The 19,924-nt window shown below is 53.8% G+C and overlaps 5 protein-coding genes across 5 annotated transcripts; 3 read left to right on the top strand and 2 right to left on the bottom strand.

Moving 5' to 3' along the window:
* Window positions 1-1,111: 1,111 nt before the first annotated feature.
* PLICBS_001783 (uncharacterized protein) lies at window positions 1,112-3,247 on the bottom strand (the record flags this gene model as incomplete). The annotated part of the gene is made up of 4 exons (XM_018317117.2): window positions 1,112-1,962; window positions 2,032-2,921; window positions 2,983-3,062; window positions 3,128-3,247. The coding sequence occupies 4 exons, from the start codon at window positions 3,245-3,247 to the stop codon at window positions 1,112-1,114; spliced, it is 1,941 nt and encodes a 646-aa protein (XP_018182642.1).
* A 1,656-nt stretch (window positions 3,248-4,903) lies between these two features.
* On the top strand, window positions 4,904-7,128 carry PLICBS_001782 (uncharacterized protein; the record flags this gene model as incomplete). Its single annotated transcript, XM_065599904.1, has 7 exons — window positions 4,904-5,282; window positions 5,341-5,466; window positions 5,526-5,842; window positions 5,897-5,924; window positions 6,201-6,255; window positions 6,314-6,758; window positions 6,826-7,128. 7 exons carry the CDS (start codon window positions 4,904-4,906, stop codon window positions 7,126-7,128), a joined length of 1,653 nt encoding a protein of 550 aa, XP_065455976.1.
* A 2,979-nt stretch (window positions 7,129-10,107) lies between these two features.
* Window positions 10,108-11,022, top strand: PLICBS_001781 (uncharacterized protein; the record flags this gene model as incomplete). The annotated part of the gene is made up of 1 exon (XM_018317119.2): window positions 10,108-11,022. One exon carries the CDS (start codon window positions 10,108-10,110, stop codon window positions 11,020-11,022), a length of 915 nt encoding a protein of 304 aa, XP_018182644.2.
* Window positions 11,023-11,386: 364 nt separating this feature from the next.
* On the bottom strand, window positions 11,387-11,965 carry PLICBS_001780 (uncharacterized protein; the record flags this gene model as incomplete). The annotated part of the gene is made up of 1 exon (XM_018317120.2): window positions 11,387-11,965. The coding sequence occupies one exon, from the start codon at window positions 11,963-11,965 to the stop codon at window positions 11,387-11,389; it is 579 nt and encodes a 192-aa protein (XP_018182645.1).
* A 4,063-nt stretch (window positions 11,966-16,028) lies between these two features.
* On the top strand, window positions 16,029-17,990 carry PLICBS_001779 (uncharacterized protein; the record flags this gene model as incomplete). Its single annotated transcript, XM_018317121.1, has 1 exon — window positions 16,029-17,990. One exon carries the CDS (start codon window positions 16,029-16,031, stop codon window positions 17,988-17,990), a length of 1,962 nt encoding a protein of 653 aa, XP_018182646.1.
* Window positions 17,991-19,924: the final 1,934 nt, after the last annotated feature.

Here is a 19,924-nt window from a genome sequence, read left to right as displayed (position 1 = left end):
TTGGCCGATGATCCCCCCAATGGCTCCAGGGCAGTAAGCAGATGTTATGATGCAATCTCGGGACAAGGGCATGGCCGGGCGGTCCATTGTGCTCATCCCAAAACTGGACAGATCGCGCACGTACTCAAACGGCACATCTCTGACAGAAGCGGACCGGATCTGGTCTCCGAGCCCTAGAGGCGTAACGACGCCACATATGACGCCAAGAAAAGCCAGGGCCAACTTGGAGTATGCCGCCGTCGACACGGTCCAGTGGACATGCGTTCCGGCAACAGAGTCGGCTCGGACAAATGACGGCCAGGCCGTGGAGTGTAATTGACGGCCCAGCACAGACCTGAGTAACGGTCAGCAAGATCCCGGTGGCAGCTGGTGGAATCGCACCATGTGGCGGCGGAGACGGAGGTGTCAAAGTGCCGCACGAGCAAGAGAGCAAGCAGAAGCGGAACAGTGAAAGTCACTGTACTGGTAAGTAGGCGCGCAGCAGCGAACTGGGCGTCGTGGCCTACCAATGGCGTTCCCCAAGGCAATCAAGCCAGAAACGCGACCAACCGTGAGCGGAATGATGCTCTCCATTGTAGTACGCAGAAATCTGCGAGAAGGTTATACGCTGACTGAAGAGTTGCAGATCGCCCGTGGCTCGATTGTCCCTTCACTTGCGGTCAATGCATTTAAAAGTGCGCTGCCATCCTGTTTCAGAGCGCGTCGCCAAGGTAGAGACATTTCGGAGATCGTCCGGTGCAGCTGAGGCTCTGCCCTGCCATCCGGCTCAAAGTTGGGCCGGCTTACACCAATTGCTGCGTCGAGATCTGAACCTCCTTTTTCTGTTTGATGATTTACCTCTCGCGCTGCTGGGCGCTCTTGCTGGCGAGCTCATCGAGGAAAAGTGAGTGACCCTGGGTGCAGATGGCGGGCCGTCCCGCACATGTGTTACTGGTGATAGTTACTCAAGGTTAATATGATATAGAATAACTCTAGCTATAGTACCTCGCGTGTTCTCCGTTATAAAGTGCGCATGTACGCGGCAAAAGTAGACCGTCGTTCGACTCTATTATACTAAGCTTTGTTCTGCCGATTCTCGTGGTCACATTTCATGTCCAAGCCCATGGCAGTCTCAAGAGCGGTAGTTGACCCCAAAGACTTGAAAGTTGGTGGCCTTGTTACTAAACGTTACCTTGCCGACATCGCGGCACGTCTTGTTGACCTTGTCCTTTTTAGTGAAACTGAGGTACTTCCCGTCCCCGATGCTCAGAGTATATGTCGATCCAGCAGCAGTGTAGGCAAAGATGAATGCTTGTGCCATCTTGCTGTCCTTGGTAAGGCCGCCATCGCCGGCAATGTACATATTGTCGACGGCGGACTGGAGGTAGTAGCTGTTTCCAAATCGATTGCCGTCGGCGCTGTGGAGGATCCAGCGTTGTTTGATCTGGTCGTGCTTCTCGAACGCTTGGACGCCGAGAACCCTGGCTCTACGATTGCGTGCCAGGGCCAACCCGTCGCTCTCGATTGTGACGAAGCGACCCTCAGTGATGGCTCCCCGTACAAGCTTATAACCGTCCTCGACGAGCGAGGCCATGTTCTGCCCGGCGTTTTCTTCGCCATAGGGGATGGTGGGATAGTTGCCATGGGCAAACCCCTTTTGACACTTAGCTGGTCCAACCCAAGGGCCGGATAAGGAGCCCAGTGACAGGTTGCCGCTCCAGTTGTTGTCCGGGCGAGCTTCAGGGGTACGGACAGGGGTAAGATGAGGCAACGAGTAGTCGGGATTCTCAAAGTCAAAGGCGTTGACCATGTCAGTCATGTGCTCGCGGCGCCAGGGTGTTATGCCGGATGCACTCAGATTGTAGCCGTTTGCTGCGGCCCAAGCCTCAAGAAACATGATGTCCGAGGTGTGATCGCCAGTCTCCGTAAAGACGTGGCCGCCACGCGTCCAAGGAGAGACGATAAAGCGAGGTACACGAGGGCCTGGGTGCATGGTTAGCTAATATGCTGCTATTATACTTATCCCAAGTCGCAAGCTGTCAGGACACTTACCAGGGCCAATGGGCACAACACCGTTGGCCGGATTAAAGGGGTCCTCAATCCACTCGCCGGCAGCATCACTAGGCGCGACGGGAGGGATGACGTGATCAGCCCAGCCACCTTGCTCGTCGTAGCTAATGATGAGAGCCGTTTCGTTGTATACAGGACTATGCATAACGGCGTCGACAATGTTCTTATGCAGCCAGGCGCCGTCGATGGGCATGTTGGGGGCGTGCTCCGTCTGCTCAGCTGGGCCAACAATCCAGCTAACCTGGGGCAGAGTACCATTGGCACATGCGTCGTAAAAGGCTTGCAAACCGGGAAAAGAGATGCCGTTATCGCGAAGCACATTACCACTAGGAGCATCCTGGTACTGCTTGAAGTAGGCCAGCATGTTATCCTCAAAGTTGTCGAAATCCTGCCAGACGCGCCAAGTGATCCCTGCTTCCTCGAGGTGCTCTGGAACCGTCTTGTGTACAAAGGGAAAACAGTTGACCTTGGGTCGGTCGCATCCAGGGCTAGCGCGGTTGGAGAGAATGTTGCCGTCTTCGCCATTGGGATTTGTGGGCGAGCCTTTTGCATTGACCGAGCCGCTCATCCACATGATGCGATTGGGGTCTGTGACACCGAGCACGCTCTGGTGCGAGTTGTCCATGATGGTCCAGCCATTTGCAATGTCCCAGTGCGTCTGGACATCCCGCTGCGTGTAATAGCCCATACTATAGTCAGTATCGTAGAGAGCCCACCCATCGCCCTTTCCATTGTTCCAAGCACCGTGCATGGCCTCCCAGCCGTTAGAGCCGCCACCCATGCACTGGGTTGCTTCCGGCCAGTCACCACCGAGGTAGTTTATGTGCCAGGGAGTCATGTAACTGACTCCATTCTGCGGGGTCTTGATCTTTCTGTGGTTGGAGCGATCAGCAAATGGCCCCTACGTGTCGAGGCGATGATTTGGCGGTTTACTGCTTCCATACAGGCACGCCATCGTTCATGTGGACGTTGGGATCGCCAAAGTTCCTCGTACCAGGCATGGTGCCAAAGTACTATTATCACATATTAGGTACCATTTAGCTGAACGAGAAGAGAAGCAAGAGGGTAATGCACATACGTGGTCAAAGGATCGATTCTCCTGCATGAAGAGGATAATGTGCTTAATGTCCTTCAGAGACCCGGCGTGCACGGTGGCAGCCGAGGCCAGTAGGGAAACACCTAGCGCAGAATACCACATGACGCGACTTTATCGTCACCGTCGACGATACGACCAATTCAATTGAGACACAGGTTTGACTGAATGCTGAGGCAACAGGAGGGGGACAACGCAAGCTTATAAGAGTGGTGAGCTACAGGCACGACGTGTGCCATCGCTCACCGGGTACACGCCGCGGGACAATTTTGCCGGAGCTAGTCCTAGGCTCCTTTCTCGTTGTCAAGACGTGGACTCCCGCTTCCAACGAGTCCAATAGACCTAGTTGAGCAGAGGTTTGCACACAAGCGAAGCCGAGAGTCCCGCTCCAGTGGTGCAACTCGGGGGCGTGGCGATCGGGGGCTAGCAGAACTGGCACCAGATGATAGAGACGGCCGAAGGAGGAATTTTCTTATGCAATGCGCCAGGAGACACAAAGCTGCGCCAGCGCAGCGTCACAGTGAACCAATTAGCCGGCCAGGATGCAGCACGACCTGGCGTCGAAATGGCTCTGAAGCGGAGGCGCTTGCCCAGGGTGGATTGTGAACCGATACAACCTCGCGGGATGGAGCAAGGCTAAAGAGCCGGCATCGGCTAGAGGTAGTGCGACCTATGCGGACGTGATGCAGCGATTGTAACGAACGTGTCCGCCAAAGTTGATAGAGACACGGCGGGTACTGAGGGTGTTGAGAAAGCAAATCGAGCGCTGACGGGCATCGTTACGTCGCGGTCGTTCAGCTATATCGCCAGAGGCGGGAAATCGACACGGCATAGTACGGGGCAACGCGCAGTGACAATCCCACTGCACACCCGTGTCATGCGGACATCGGGACCGCTTCCGTCTGTTTGTGTGACTGGCTCTCGTGACCGGCGAGACAAAGGGCGGCAGAGAACACACGTGGTGTGTGGTGCGACCGCGCCGCGACGGATTGGGGCGGCCTTTGTAGTCTAGCGGAATCCACAGACTCTGCGCAGTGTAACGTGTCTCAGTGCATGTGCCCCAAGCCAGAGAAAGAGTTGAGCTTGGGCCCTGGATCGCATGGCTTGTGTATTGGGCGTGATGGATCCTGGTGCGCCCCTGCCGGCCTGGCTGTTATTATAGTGAAGTACTACATTGGCTAACTTCAATTGGTGCGGACAGGTGGTGGCATGGGGAGGACAGGCGGTGCTACTTGGCAACGGCTAGTGGACATATGCCCGCCAACGAGCGAGCCCACGTGCGCGGGCCCCGGCCGCGACAGTGTTGATCACCAACGCTGCCTTTTTGCCATTGACGATGTCGGCGTTTGGAGTCGCTTGATGTGTGTGACATGGTCCTGCAACTCTGATTCCATGTTTATCCAGTCTGCCCGTCTTCGTGGTTCCAAGTCGCGAGCCACGTGCAGGCACATGCTGGCCGGGAAAGCCACGGACACGTGCCGGTTCCATTTTCGCAAACTTGCAGCGGAGCAGGGCTGCGACTCCATCCAGAGACCTTCTTGTTGACTCATGACTTCCCCGAGCAGGCTCATTGCGCGAAGCTCGACAATCTGCAAGCCCACCACTCCTACCCTCTTCTCCGGAATGAGCCGTTCTGCTGAGGCCAATTGCTCCGTCGTCCTGGGCGGACCATGTCTTTGGATCGCGCGACTTGCCCAAGAACAAGTGGGCTAGTGGTACCACTGTCATTCTTTTTTGTTCGCTCTCCGTCAAGTCGGGGCCATGGAGCCTGTTGTTTTCAGTCAGAATGCGCCCGCCAAACGCTGCCGTCCGGGGTTGTCCTCCTGGCTATGCCTCTGGCTGATGATTCCCATCATCTGTTTTGGCCTGTACTTTGCGATTGTCCAGACATACAGCAGATCGGAAGTTTCGTCACCGCCAAGCGCTTGGCTCGCCGATGGTGGCGACGGCAGTGGCGCCGAGATCACAGAGCCGCAAAGCCACGCTGAACCCGGCGACAACCTCCACGACGACGACCCATCCATCCTGCACCCGCAACGGCACATATTCCGCCAACCACGCACAATTCACCTGAACTGGAACGTTACCAAGGGGACACGCAGGCCGGATGGCGTGCTCAAGGACATCTACCTCATCAACGGTACGACTCCCGCGACTCCGTACAGTAATGCGAGAACGGGTTGCTAATTGGCAAGCAGGCCAGTTTCCAGGTCCAACAATAGAAGCCCGATCGGGCGACCGAATCGAAGTGATAATCACCAATAGCATTGCTAACGATACCCACGATGGCCTTGCCGTGCACTGGCACGGTATGCTCATGAAAGGTGAGCCCGTGTCAACCAGTGTTTGTGCGCGCCAGTCTTGCCGGCTAATAGGGCGTCAGAAGCCAACGAGATGGACGGCGTCGTTGGCGTGACGCAATGCTCCATACGGCCCACGGACTCGTTTACCTACAAATTCCAGATCCCGCAGGAGCAGCACGGCACGTTCTGGTACCACGCACATTCGGCGGTAAAACGAGCAGACGGCTTATACGGCGGCCTCATCGTCCACAAACCTGCCGATCAGGACCAGATAAACGGCGACCTGTCTCTCTACGAGTACGACAGTGAGAAGCTACTACTCATTGGTGATTGGTATCATGCCAGCGCCGATGCCGTCATCGCGGAGTATAAAGACTTTCGAAGTTTTGCATACGAGGTAACCTCATCAACTGCCGGCATCGTCGTGTTTAGATCCTAACGCATCGCATAGCCGGCCCCGGATTCTTTGCTCATAAACGGTTGCGGGTCATATAATTGCTCAGATGCTCGTCCTGGCGCACCGGTCGACTGCGTGGAGACAGCCACGCCTGTGGTACGTGTCCCGGGTACGAGAGCTACACGGGTGAGGGTTATCAACACTGGATCATCCACGGGGTACTCTCTTCAGCTGAAAGGGGCATCTTTCCAGCTGATTACGGTCGATGGAGGCGGAGTGGTGTCGAATACGACGCCGCAGACGCGTGCAATTGGAGTAATCTATCCCGGTCAACGGGTTGACGTACTTCTGGTTCCAGAGGACCGCACCACCAAAATCACGGATGCTACCATCGCGATAATCCTGGATCCAGAGTCCGTTTCCAACATGTTTAGTGACAGTGGCGCTTTGAGCTGACTGTGTCTGGTGCAGGTTGATGCCCGTCTGGAATCCTGCGCTCACAAGCAAGCAATTGTTCCCGCTTATCTGGACCGATCCCTCCGACGCGGCGTTCCGTCGGAAACAAAAGACCGCAGTCGTTGAGATCTACGATCTGGATAATGCAGAGGCACCCCGTATTCCAGACTCGTCTATGCTACGAACCGACCCCGTCGAGGTGGCGCTGCTATATACGAGCCTCGCCATCAACTCGTTCAAAAATGATGAGCCATGGGGCGAGCTCAACCATACATCGTGGGTGTGGAAAGACCCCACCGCCAAACCTTTACTGGCCATGGATAACGCAACTTGGGCAAACGGAACCGTTCAAGCGAATCCCATGAGAGACTTTCGTGTTCCATGGTTCGAGACTGGTGACGAGAGATGGTTGGAGCTGGTTGTGAATAACGTTGACGACAAGGGCCACCCGTTTCATCTGGTACGCGGCGCTCTTAAAGGATCAAACGACGCCATTTATGAAGTAAACTAATGCAAGCCCTTCGCAGCACGGTTATGAGTTCTACGTCGTCGACTCGCGACAGCCTGCCACACGCGGTAAAACGCACAACCCCTTCGACGATGCTCATGACGCAAACAAGCAACGTAACCTGGATACGCCGCTAAAAAGAGATACGGTGTACATTAAACCGCAGGGACACGTCGTCCTACGCTTTCCGCTCCATAATCCTGGTCTGTGGCTTATGCATTGCCATGTTCTCTGGCACCAGGCTGTTGGCATGGGCATGGTCTTGCAGGTTGGCAATGTTACGCTTGAGACGGCCAGGAAAGCCAAGCAGTCGTGTCAGTAATGACATGACGCCTTCCCAATCTGCTTTCCGTCTGATATCGTTCCATTAAACCACCGGCTAGTGGCGCTCCGTGATACTATATCTTAGTAACCTTTGCCAACACCAGTACTCAGTCGTGCTGCACTCTGGGTGACACATGGATCTTACCACCAACAAACCCAGAAGTTCGACTCTCCATGGACCGTGGGTTAGGCGCTCGAGACCCTACATGTAAGTCTAGGCTTACCCTAAGACGATTACACTTGCCCATGGATCCAGGAGCATCGGATCTTCACTGGCGAAGAGGGCGAAGAGGGATTTGGAAATACACTTGAGCCCAAGTGCGGGGGTTGATCTCCTCGGGTGGATCGAAGAGCCCGTTCAGCAATCCTCTCGTTCGCACCCGTTCTATATCTGTTCGCTTTCCAAAGACAAGGCCGTGGCCGCCCAGGGCCGTCAGGCAAGTGTAGATATCGTACCTGTCAAGGCAAACTCTACGTCTCGCCGCCGAAAGCCCGCCGAACGGCCCAGACATGTCTTCCTTTGTATTAGGGCTGAGAAAGTGAGCATGGCGTTACGGAATTCATTGGCAAGAAATTTGGAGGGACTTACTTCGAATGAGCCATTCGGCATTGACGAACCCATTTAGAGATGATTGCGCGGTTGCACTATAACCCCTCGGACCTCCAGCATTTTCACTAAAAAGCGTCGTGTCGCGTTCGCGTAGGTAAAGCTCCAAGTCCTGCATGTCGAACCAGTCCCCATCAACCTCCTGCCATACGTCGACAGGGAAAACAGATGACGAGACGGGCACGTGCGGCCACGTGATCGATCGTTCTGAATATGGCGGTGAGGCAGAGTACGAGGGCGACGACGAGGGCGATGGTAGAAACGCGGTGTCGTTGTCGATTCCCTGCTGCCCATTGTGAATTTGCTCAGCTCGTTGCTTCTCGCTTGACCAGAAGTAGTGGGTGCCGGCGCCGCCGAGCTGGAAGAACGGCACATCGCTCCACTCCCTGCCAAGTCTACTACGGCTCAGCTTAGCCTGTAAGGACGCCGCAAAGTATCCCAACATGCGCCTCCGATCCATCACAGCCAGAGTTAGGCGGAACTGTTTACTTATACGTTCGACTGGTGTGGATGGGTCTGCTAAGACGGAGTATGCGCAGAAGATGATTGCAGAATGCAACCTCTCCATGAACTCAGCGTGCGTGATGATTGCTGCGCCACCACGACCGTCTTTGGGGGTTGGATTGCCGTTGCCCAATCCCAAAAGCGACAGATCTACTGGTGGGATCGGCGGCGTGTATGGTTCCGACGGCAGCTGCAGAACCGGGTCGGAAGCGGTACCTTGTCCACCACTGTATTGAATCTCCATGTCGCGATCCTCGTTTTGACCGTTCGACTCGCGCAGCAGCCGTTGGCATGTCTGCATCGTCTCGCCTAAGCAAATCCCTAGGTCCGGGTGTGGGACGAGTGCCCCGGACTGAACTAGTCGGGTTCCAAGCGAGATGATAGCGGCGCCCATCTTGTCAACGGAGGACTCGAGTTCAGTGACCCGCGTGGCGAGGAGTGAGACACGCGATTCTTTGCGAAGACGGTATGTCCGCTGTGCAAGGCGAATTTGCCGCCGCCGCCGCTATGTAGACAACATATACTCGTCAGTTTCAACTTCACGACGCTGGGGGGCTTGCATCGGCGGCGGATATGAATCTTACCTCTTCCGGATCATCGCAATCGGACAAGTCCACAGGCTTTCGCGGTCGGCCAACCTGCTTCTCGGACGCTCCCTTCCGATGACGCTTTGCGGCACCAGGACTTGGCCCTTTGCCCCTCCACCTGGATGTTGAGGATGTCGTCAAAACGTCCCCGGTGCTGCGCCGGGTAGAGTCGGCAACGTGAAAAGCTGCCTCATGTCCGGGCCGCATCGTCTCACCCGGCGCCTCAACATACAGCCCACCATAAAATGCGGTTGACATTGAGTCGGGCCAGGTAGGGGTCGGACGTTGCCGGTTGCTCGGAGTGGGAACGGGGTAGCTCGCGGCGGAGAGGAGCGCCGACAACTTTGGATCGGCGTCTGCGGAGGGGCGTCGGAAGCCACTCTCCTCACCCAGCGGCAGGATGCAGTCAGCCCAGCTTCCAGGTACATCCATGGTAGATTCCTGCCCATCAGCGAGCCGTAGAGGCATGGCAATGTCCATGGTAGAAAAGGACCCTCCTTCGGCGGCGAAAAGACTAGTGCTTTGATGAGGTGAACAGCGCAGACATGTCACATGACAAAGGTCCACGGCAGAAAGGTGTTGCTGTGACGGAAGTGAAATGCTTGGTCTTTGATGATATCAACAAGTCCGATGACTTCTTGCGGTGACACTCACTACTGTGGTATCGTGGTGAGACGAAGGTGAATCACCAGAGCCCCTCGACCCCCAATTCCGTGCGGGCGGGGTGCGTATTTGAAAGCTGCCCCTTCGGCGCGGGATGATAACCTCATCAACCGGCTCACTAAAGTGGATCCCACAGACCGAGTGCCCCAGTGGGAGCACCCTTGGCTTGGCTGGGCATCTGGTGGATGCGGTTATTCTTAGTTTGCCGAACAATGCTGGGACTGCATCCCTGCGACCCACACACCAACGCAGCCACGGCAGCCTTGGCATCGTGCCTGTCGCAGCGGAACCGGCAGATTTTAGCGCAAGTCTAATAGCGTGCGATCTAACGCAGAAGAGACAGTGGCGCATCCACACGACGACAACATCATGAAGGTTTGGGTCTGTTTGGTTAACATCACTATTAATCAATCTACCTCGGGCAATTGCTTGTGTGCTTACGTGACTAATGGGGATATGCTCTGGCCTAAACTCGACTCCGTGGAGTCTGGGCAGAAGCCACCCATCAAACCCAGACTTCAAAAGGCGCGCTTGCCTTCATGTTACCCTAGGTTTGTCGCAACAACAAAAGCTTCGATACTCGAGTCACCCCGTCAGTGTTTACATAAAGACCGCCATGACTTTGCCAGCTGTTAAGAAGGTTCTCGTTGTTGGCGCAAGCGGCAACGTGGGCCGATCGACCATCAAGGCGCTTCTAGATGAGGACTTCATCGTCACAGCGTTGACACGAGAGACCTCTGAGGGTGTCATCCCAGAATCGGTGGAGCATCTCAAGTCGGATTACTCCGATGAATCTCTGCTTCAAATCTTCAAGGGCCAGGACGCCATTATCTGTGCCATTTCGAGTATCATTCCCGGGGGGGCTTTGACAACACAGAAGGCGATTGCGAAGGCGGCAATTGACGCAGGAGTCAAAGTGTTCGTGCCATCCGAGTATGGAGTTGATACCGCAAACCCAAATGCCTCCGCCATTATCCCTTTTCTGAAAGACAAGATTGACGTTGTCAAGTTTCTCAAGACCCAAGAGGAGAAGATGTCATGGGTCGCAGTTGTCTCAGGCTCCATGTTCGACTGGGGCTTGAGAATCCCCGGGTTTGGGGGCATTAACGTGGCTGCACGTACCGCAACAGTCTTCGATGGCGGGGATATTCCATACGAGGCCACAAACTTGGATCAGGTCGGCCGGGCTATCGCGAAGTCTCTGAAGAACTTGGCCATTACCCAGAACCAGCACGTTTACATTAACAGCTTCACGGTGACGCAGAACGAGGTGGTTGAAGCTCTTGGGAGAGCTACGGCTGTCAAATTTGCGCTAAGTCAGGGAACCGTCGACGGGTTATGGGAGGACAGCTTTGCACAGGTGAAGGCTGGGATGCTCGGAGGTACTCTGGGCCTAATTGCTGCCGCTATTTACGGAAAGGGCGGGCTGGCGCATTTCTCGGAGACGAATGGGTTGTGGAATGAAAAGCTGGGCTTGCCACAGGAGGACTTGGCCCAGTGTGTTGAAGCAGTCGTTGCAGGTCAGAAGTAGTGTCGGTTCAGGTAATTCAGTCCATGGACGACGAAATCATCTGTAACTGCCGATAAGAGTACGAAACGAGGCCGCATCGCGCAACTTTCCAGAGGGTTCTAAATAATAAACCCCCGGTGCCATAGCAGTGCAACGAAGTTGATATACCCACGAGATCATCGACCCGTGATATCACGCGGCCATCGTTGCCTGGCTCGGCATTGACAGGGATTCTAGAAGTCCTGGCAAGCGCGAAGCTGTGTGCGCTACCAATGCGATAGTAAATGTGGAATGAACTTTGATAGTGTCTATTGGCCTTATTATAATTGAAGCTCTGGAGGCGATTGTGTATTTCTTTACCGCTAAACAAGTAGTATAACCAAGGTCACTTGGCTCGTATGTTAGCCGCGCAACCTTGGATCAGAAGGACAGTGTTCCACCGTGGCTGCCACGACTGCATCCTTTCGAACAATTCCTCCTTAGTCTCAACCTTCTTCAGTTCCTCCTCAAACCTCTGAATATATTCCTTGGTGCTCTCGAGCATGGACCGAGCAATCGCTTCGTTCGCTTCCAGCGCAGGTGTAAACGTATGCCCAGGTACAACTGTCTTTGGATTCAGCGCCCCAATCTGCGACAGAGCTTCCAACCATCTTGCTCGTTTCTCCGACGTGGAAGCTTCGCCAAGCCACTGGTGGCAGTCCCCGTTATACACAATATCACCAGCTACCACGAGTCCCAATTCAGGCAGGTGCAAAAATGAATTGGCATCAGTGTCGCCGTGTGGCGCGTCGTAGAATTTGATGTGGTGGCCGTCCAGGTCCATCACGTTGGACGACGGGAGAGCCGCGAACTCGACTCTCGTTGCTGGCAAACCGTTGCCGTCGTCAGTGGGCGGAAAACGAACTTTCCAGCCATTTTCGTACAGCGCAGGAGCATACTGGTACTCCACGCCGCCAATCACCATCTGGGTTGCGACTGCAGTGACGCCTGGAAAGTGTTCGGCCAAGACTGGGAAGCCAAAAAAATGATCTCCATGGGCGTGAGTGGCGACGAAGTGTTTCAAAATGCAGCCCGTCGGTAATGTGGATTTGATCCACGTTGCAAGCTTGGTGGTGGCCGCTACGCTAGGGGGGCAATCAACAATTATTGCAGAAGTCTGAGTATAGATCAGTGTGCAGGAGAGCGGGGACCACAGTCCAGAGTCCCGTGAAGATGGATCAGGAGACTTGACTGCGGTTGGAATGGGCTGGCAGGTATATATAGAAAATTGGATAGCCATAATTGTAGAATCGACGTCGTCGGGTCATGTATGCTCTAACTCGAATTTCCAGAACATTTTCCGTTGGCCAGGCAAGTATTTATATGCAAGTATGCGTCGCTGGGGTCGACTGCTGTTGCTGTTTACCCAGTCTCGCAAACCCACCATGGCGCCACCAGAGTTTTCTTAACCCTCTCGGGCTGCAAAACGTGTCGCTTTGACAAATTCGTGTAATTCGGCATGTTGATACGCTTATTTCTCAAACAAACGCCGAATCCCGGGCCTGCCGGGTTTTTGTGGAGAGACACTGAAAGGAGGGCAAAGGCCTGCGGACATACCGCTGGGTCCCCTGGCCCATTTCTGCGTGATTAGCGACGCGATTGAAACATGCGCGACCGTCCTCTCTTGAACTCCGCATCCCAGCACATGTAAAATGCCTGGAATGTGCAGCGTGCCGTGGAGTCGAAAACATCGCACGTCGTTGTGAGTGGATCCTGGCCGAGCCTTTGCCGAGAGGCTCATGTCTTGCCAGGCCAGGTCGCCCCTGTGGTAGCACCAGCCCCGGTCACATGATGCCATCTCGCATGCGCTCGCGCATCCGCGCCGCCACGCCTTGGCAAAGCACAGCCACGGGCTGCAGGTGGCGTATGTAGTGCAGAACCGAGGCAATTCACTTCCACACCCTAGACTCGACAGCTGGGAATTCCGTAGATTGCAGCGCCGCCTACTCACAGAACAGGCAACAAAGAAATGAAGTATTCCTACAATACGCGCTGCTATAGGGCACTTGCGCTCGAATGGTGTTCCAGTTGACTTGAGCTACTTTGCACAGCGATAACAATGAAAACAACATCTGATTGCCACAACATAAGCATCGCTGAATTTTGATTTCCCGCAAAGTCTTACCCTTGACTGCGAATAAACCTCGGATATGTTTGCGATATCTCAGATTGTTTGAATGTGATGATTGTGCTTCTGATCCCTCTCACACCATGTGCTGTATCCACAATGGACCTCGGCAGTCGGCTTGACCGACATTAGTGCACATGACTAAAATCCAGCCCGGCGAGGACATATAGCCTCTGAACAAGACCCATTCCGCAGAGATAGCGACTGGCTCATGGGTTACCCATACTAGGCCGTGAATATCCCTTCATTTCTCGCCGATATGTATAGCAACTTCCTTGTGTTGCGCTAATTCATTACTCACATAACTTACAACCTTCACGACTACGGCGCCAACAAACTGCAGCAGTCATGGCTAGCACATTGCAGCAACAAATATCGGTGGAGAAACTCAGCTCGGATCTGTTCACGAGCTGCTTCAATCCTGGTCGCATGGGTAATACCAAAAACATCGCATACGGAGGCTGCGCAGTTGGTGTTGGGATTGAAGCTGCAAGTCAAACAGTCTCCCCGAATTATGTGCTCTATTCGGCGATGGGAAACTATCTCGGCCCGGCCATAACGGAACGCAAATTGATGTGCTCGATACGTCGCGTCCGTGACACCAGAACCTTTGCGACGAGGGTGGTAGAAATCGGCCAAGAGCAGCATGACGGAGTAACTCGACTGTGTATGATCATGGTGGTCGACTTCCAGGTGAAAGAGAAGGATTCCCTGCTGGTCTACTCTGCAACGCCACAGACGCGCTATTCACCGGTTGAGAAATGTCTGGACACGTCAGAAACAATACGAGGGATGGTGAGCAAGGGTGAGGTTACGGAAGAACTGGCCGAGGTGTTTCGTGTTCAATTTGACCTCTTGGGTCGCTTCTTCGAGTGCCGTGGAACCCCTGAAGGGGTTATTTCGAATAACCTGAATGGCCTTGCAAAGGGTACCAAGACACCACAGGATGGCATGGATTTAACGTCCAAAACGTCGGCGGATTGGTTCCGCTGCAGCCACCCTCTTGAGATGCGGTGCAGTCACTACGCCGGACTCGGCTTTATCATGGATGGTGCATTATCTTTCCTGCCACTGGCGCATAATGCCATGTTTCTGGACGACGCTGGGGCATGCTCTAGCCTCGAATTTGCCTTCAGGCTGTTTGATACGGACCTGGATCTGACTCGATGGCATTTGAGAGAGATGAAAACTGTTACCGGCGGTAATGGCCGGACCTACTCGGAATCTAGGCTGTGGGATTCAGAAGGCAACATGGTCGCCAATATGACTCAGCAGTCCATTTTGCGACCACTCAATCACAAAAGGAAGGCTGCTCTATAGAAAGGATCAGATAGAGGAAGATCTAATAGATTGTAGGGGCATGGTTGTAACTCAGTAGAACTCGGTAATCACATCTAACCTTCGCAACTATATAGTCTGACAGTTTCTTGGGAAGCGGCTGCTACATCAGTAAAGTATAGTAACGAGGAGAGAAGCCGAGGTGAGAGAAAGTCCCCCGAGAAGACACGGCTTCCCTTACACAAGGGAGGGATGGGAATCCGTGCCGGTATACATGTCTCTTCGTCCACCTTGGACACTGTTTGTACCTACACTAGTCTACGTAGCCCCCAATCCTTTGCTATCCTGACTATCCAGGGCTAACGGCCTAACGACAAGAAAGCGTTCTAGAATAGCGATCAGTAGAACTCGACTACAACCTCCTGGTCTTTTTGGTCCTTCCATATGCTATCCCCGCATTTTGCAATGACAAGCGTGTTGCCATCACTATCCTGAAGTACTAGCTCATTGATGCTAGTGACGTGATGGCACTCTACACGGATAACCTTTCTTCCTTCCTTATATGTCCGGTTGTCTTCCAGACTCGGCCATGCACAAGCACGAGCCACATTTGACATAGTACTGTTTCCATGTTGTCAGTGTACTGTACAGTACTCCTTAGCTTCCAGAGGGCGCATACAAAGTCACGGCAAATCGGCATGTCCAGCATCCGGGCCAGTTGGTGGCAGCAAAAAAGGCCACCCGCATGTTGCAACCCGTGGCTGCGGGCGGCAACAACCACCCCATGGATGCACATCGGGCCCACTGCTGTCGAGCTGGGAGCGGCGTCACTCGCTCAGTTTCATAGTCATATTGTACCTCACGCCGGCTGGGTCTCTGTTGTGTGGAACGCCGGGGGCCATGTGTTGCGCCGAAGAGCCCTGTCCGGAGGGCGCAACTGTTCCAAGAAATGCTTAGGCGGGGCAAGCCGGTGTTGTGGGGCAACATACCCCAGAAGTACAGGGGAGCAAACTGGAGGCCGACCGGGGGTTTTGGGTGGCCGGGCCGGGGGGGGGGGGGGCCCTGGAAACGAAACAATTGGTGGCCACAGATCGAACGCTTTGTTGGTTGCGGGACCCTGACCGTACACCTTCGGATACCCATGTAGGGATGAGTCCGTGGCATCACTTAGATTCCGCTTGCTCGCCTAGAGGGGCAATCCGAGCGAATGTACTGCGTGACTTAAGCAAGATCAAGTACTCGGATGCGTGCTCCGTACCGATTGGCTTGCATGGCATCAATACCCACACAGGTAGGAAAGCTGTTGCCGAAGAGCCGTCATGCCACACAAGTGGAAAAGGAGCGCCAACGACGGGACTGGCTTATTGTCCCCTGCAAGGCGTAACTTTTGCCTGTTTTGGACTTGTATGAGCGTCTGTTCATGCTCTGGGTCTTTATAAAGTTACCAGAAGTCTCTGCGGAAGCAGTCGCTTCTGCTGTAGTTCCATACGTTAGTCAATTTCTCTGACGCTTTTTACGCGAATCTTCTGATCCCATTACCTGCTGTGCCACGCCGCCCCAAAAAACAATCAATCCTCCGGCCATGGCTATCACCCACCCACTTGACCCGCTTCAGCCCCAAGAGCTCCGCCTAGCGGTCAGTCTGTTGAAAGATTCACTTCCGGGCATACCGCTCCGGTTCAAGACCATCGAAGTCCAGGAGCCAGCAAAGAAGGACGTCGTTCCTTACGTTGAGGCCGAACGATTGGGAGAACTCCTACCACAAGCACCGGCGCGGATCGTTCATGTCCTTTTCCATCGGCAAGACACTGGTGCACACTGCCACGCGCTGATCAACGTGGACAACAGCTGTATCATCTCCCAGGGTGATCTCCCGGAGCATTCACAAAGCCATGCGGATGTAGATGAGATGGTTGAGATCGAAAAGATCTGTCTTGAGCATCCAGCTGTGATAGCGGAGATTGAGAAACTGCGGCTTCCGGCTGGGGTTAAAGTCTGCGTTGATCCGTGGATATATGGCACGGACGACCCCAACGAGCGACGGAGACTGTTCCAATGCCTGGTGTATCTGAGCACTGTGGACCACCCGCAAGCCAACCACTATTCGATACCCTGCACCTTTTCTCCGGTATTCAACGGCGTTACCAAAGAGCTGGTGCGTATCGACTATCTACCTACAGGCACCGAGCACGCTACCGCGGAAACGCAGCCATGGACGCCCGTTCCCGCAGTCGAATACGCCCACGACCTCCTAGGCACCCCCTTGCGCACCGATCTGAAGCCTTACATAGTCCAGCAACCCGAAGGTCCTTCTTTCCAGATCAATGGACAGGTTGTGTCTTGGCAAAAGTGGCGTTTCCGGGTTGGATTCAACTATCGCGATGGCATGGTCCTGTATAACGTCACCTTCGATGGGCGCAATGTTTTCTACAGGCTTTCCGTGTCTGAGTTGACAGTGCCCTATGGCGACCCCCGTGCTCCGTTCCACCGTCGACACCCATTCGATATCGGCGATCTTGGTCTTGGCATCATTTGCAACCAATTGCAGCTCGGCTGCGATTGCTTGGGACACATCAAATACTTCGATGGATTCAGGCCCGACTCTCACGGCGAGGCTGTCTGCATCAAGAACGCAATTTGTCTACACGAACAGGATGCTGGACTCCTATATAAGCACACGAACTACCGTAACAACCAGGCGACGACCGTGCGAAATCGACAGCTAGCAGTTCAGATGATGGTGACCGCCTCAAACTATGAGTACATCTTCGCGTGGATTCTCGATCAGGCAGGTGGCATCGAGCTGGAGGTTCGCGCGACCGGCATTATGTCTACTATTCCTGTCGACGACGCGGGCGGAAGCAGCCTGCCCTGGGCTACCAACGTTGGACCCGGTGTTGCTGCTCCAAACCATCAGCATATCATTGCCGTGCGGATCGACCCAGCAATAGACGGCTTTAACAATACTGTCGTTTACGAGGATAGTGTCCTAATGCCCGACTCCGCTGATGTACCCAATCCTTACGGATGTGGTTATATCGCGAAGACATCGGTCATTGAGAAAAGTGGGCATGCTGACACAAACACTGATACCGCTCGAGTCTTCAAGATACGGAATGACAGTATTTTGAATCGAGTGAGTGGCGCACCAGTTGCTTACAAGGTCCAGACGTTGGCCACTCAGCCTATTATTGCGGCGCCTGGGAGTATCCATCGCAAGCGCACAGGATTTGCAGAGCATGCAGTTTGGGTCACCAAATATCGTGACGGAGAACTCTACGCTGCCGGAGAGTATACAAATCAGAGCTTGGAGAGTGATGGCGTCGAAAATTGGGCAGCCCGCGACGAGGACGTCGTCGACACGGACGTCGTTTTCTGGCATACCTTCAGCCTAACACACAACCCACGCCCAGAAGACTTTCCCGTGATGCCAGCAGAGCGGATAAGCGTACACCTAAAGCCATCTGGTTTCCATGAAAAGAATCCAGCATTGGATGTTCCGCCATCGCACCAATCATTCAATAAGTCGGCCTGCCACCTCTAAGCGTCGAGAATGGAGTCATCGGAAGGACCTAATGAGCACGATCCGGGGACCGAAGGAACAATTTCCTTTTGAGATATTAAGTTTTAAGTCCACAAATTGTAATAGCGTGTTAAATATTGAAGATTAATCTCGGATGTCCCTAACGGGTAAGAGGCGCTTTGTGACTGGACTCGTCGACTGACCAGTACTTTGTGCATGTTGCTTAGTTCTGGTGGGTTTGATACAGATTAAGTAACAAATCTTTCTCGTACAAAGAAGCAAAGAGATAGGTATGTCTCTTTGCTTAGAGTAGGTGGTATCCTCGAATACGAAACTGCATGGCTGTGGCTAGGTCTACAGAAGAGACTGAAGCGGCGCTCTGACTCATATAGCACAGCATTCATAACATAAAAACCATACGTGGTCGTTGCTGGTCATGTAGCCCCCACCGGCATCACGTTCTACCGGGCTACTAACAGGTAAATTATTGTGCCCACGCATCCACATTAGGGGATCCGGTTCATGCGCCAGCCTTACCCGGTCGTTGCAGGCAGTGGCTAGTGGGCACATTGCTGACAGAGACCAACAAACGAGCGGTCAACGGGGAGGCCCGAATGGGCATTTCGTACGTCCAACGGCACGGGGTTTCCGGGGTGTAGAAGCCCAACACATGGGCTCCACATGTGCTCCATCCGTCAATTGTACTCAGGATCTATCCAACACTTATATCTCCAGAATGTCCGCTCTCTTCATGCTCAGACAACTGGGAATCAATTCCGGCAGATCTGAGCTACAATTCGAAAAATGAGTCACATCGCTGAGGGAGGGTCTGCCACCCTCGATAATCCTTTCGGACACAAGCAGGAGTTGAAAAAAAAGTTCGGTTTCTTCTCAATGCTCGGAGTATCGTTTGTTATTATCGGGTGTGTGCTTCACTGACTTGCAAGCGTATGATATAATGCTAATAATACTGAAGTACTTGGACAACCATAGGCTCGTCGATGAATATCGCTTTGCCATCGGGAGGCCCCGTGGCTATGATGTACGGCCTAGTTGTAGCTGGAATTGGGACCCTTGCCGCCGCAATGAGCCTGGCAGAGCTGGCCTCCATATATCCCACGAATGGCGCACAATACGAGTGGACTGCTGCCCTCGCAAGCCCCAAGTATCAGCGGCCGGTAAGCTACGTATGTGGCTGGGTGGTGACCGCATCGTGGTGGGCGCTCGCCGCAGTTGGGCCATCTCTACTCGCAACTCTCGTGATCGCGTTGATTCAACTGTTGAATGAGGGATATGTCTTCCGGAAATGGCATCAATTCTTGGTATTCAGCGCTACTGAGATCACCGCGGGCTTAATTAACGCGTTCGGGACACCATTGCTCCCTTTACTTGGTAAAGGCGCTTGTGCGTTAAGTTTTGTCACCGAACACAAAGGAGTATGGCTGAGAATCAGTTGCCAGTTCTCTTATCAATCGTCGGGTTCACAACAATTTCCGTTGTGGTGGTTGCTGTCACCGCAGGCAGACACCAAAGTGCAAGGCATGCGCGTCATCTCTTTTCTCATGATCAGTGAAGCTAATGTCCGTCTTAGTTTTGTATTTACTGCACTTTTAAATCAGACAGGCTGGAACGATGGTACTGCATGGCTACTGGGGTTGCTGCAGGGCGGATTATCCTTCACTGCCTTTGACGCGTAAGTTTTGCGAGCAGCGCCATGCACAAAAGTTGAGTAGCTAAGACTAGCACCCACGGCAGGGTCGCTCATCTAGTTGAGGAGATGCCACATCCGCGCAGAGACTGTCCACGAACTATGGTTCTTTCCATTGTCCTAGGCCTCATTACGTACGCGCAATTGATAACCAACAAAAGACTTCAAGACCCAAAGCTGATTTTACAAGCGGGCTCATTTTCCAGATATGTGTCCTGTTTTCCGTCCAGGACATTGATGAAATCAT

Source organism: Purpureocillium lilacinum, assembly GCF_023168085.1.
Source record: "Purpureocillium lilacinum CBS 284.36 DNA, scaffold_1, whole genome shotgun sequence".
Lineage (NCBI taxonomy): Eukaryota > Fungi > Ascomycota > Sordariomycetes > Hypocreales > Ophiocordycipitaceae > Purpureocillium > Purpureocillium lilacinum.
The sequence above is the reverse complement of the archived record's forward strand: the minus strand, read 5'-3'. Positions and strand labels throughout refer to the sequence as shown.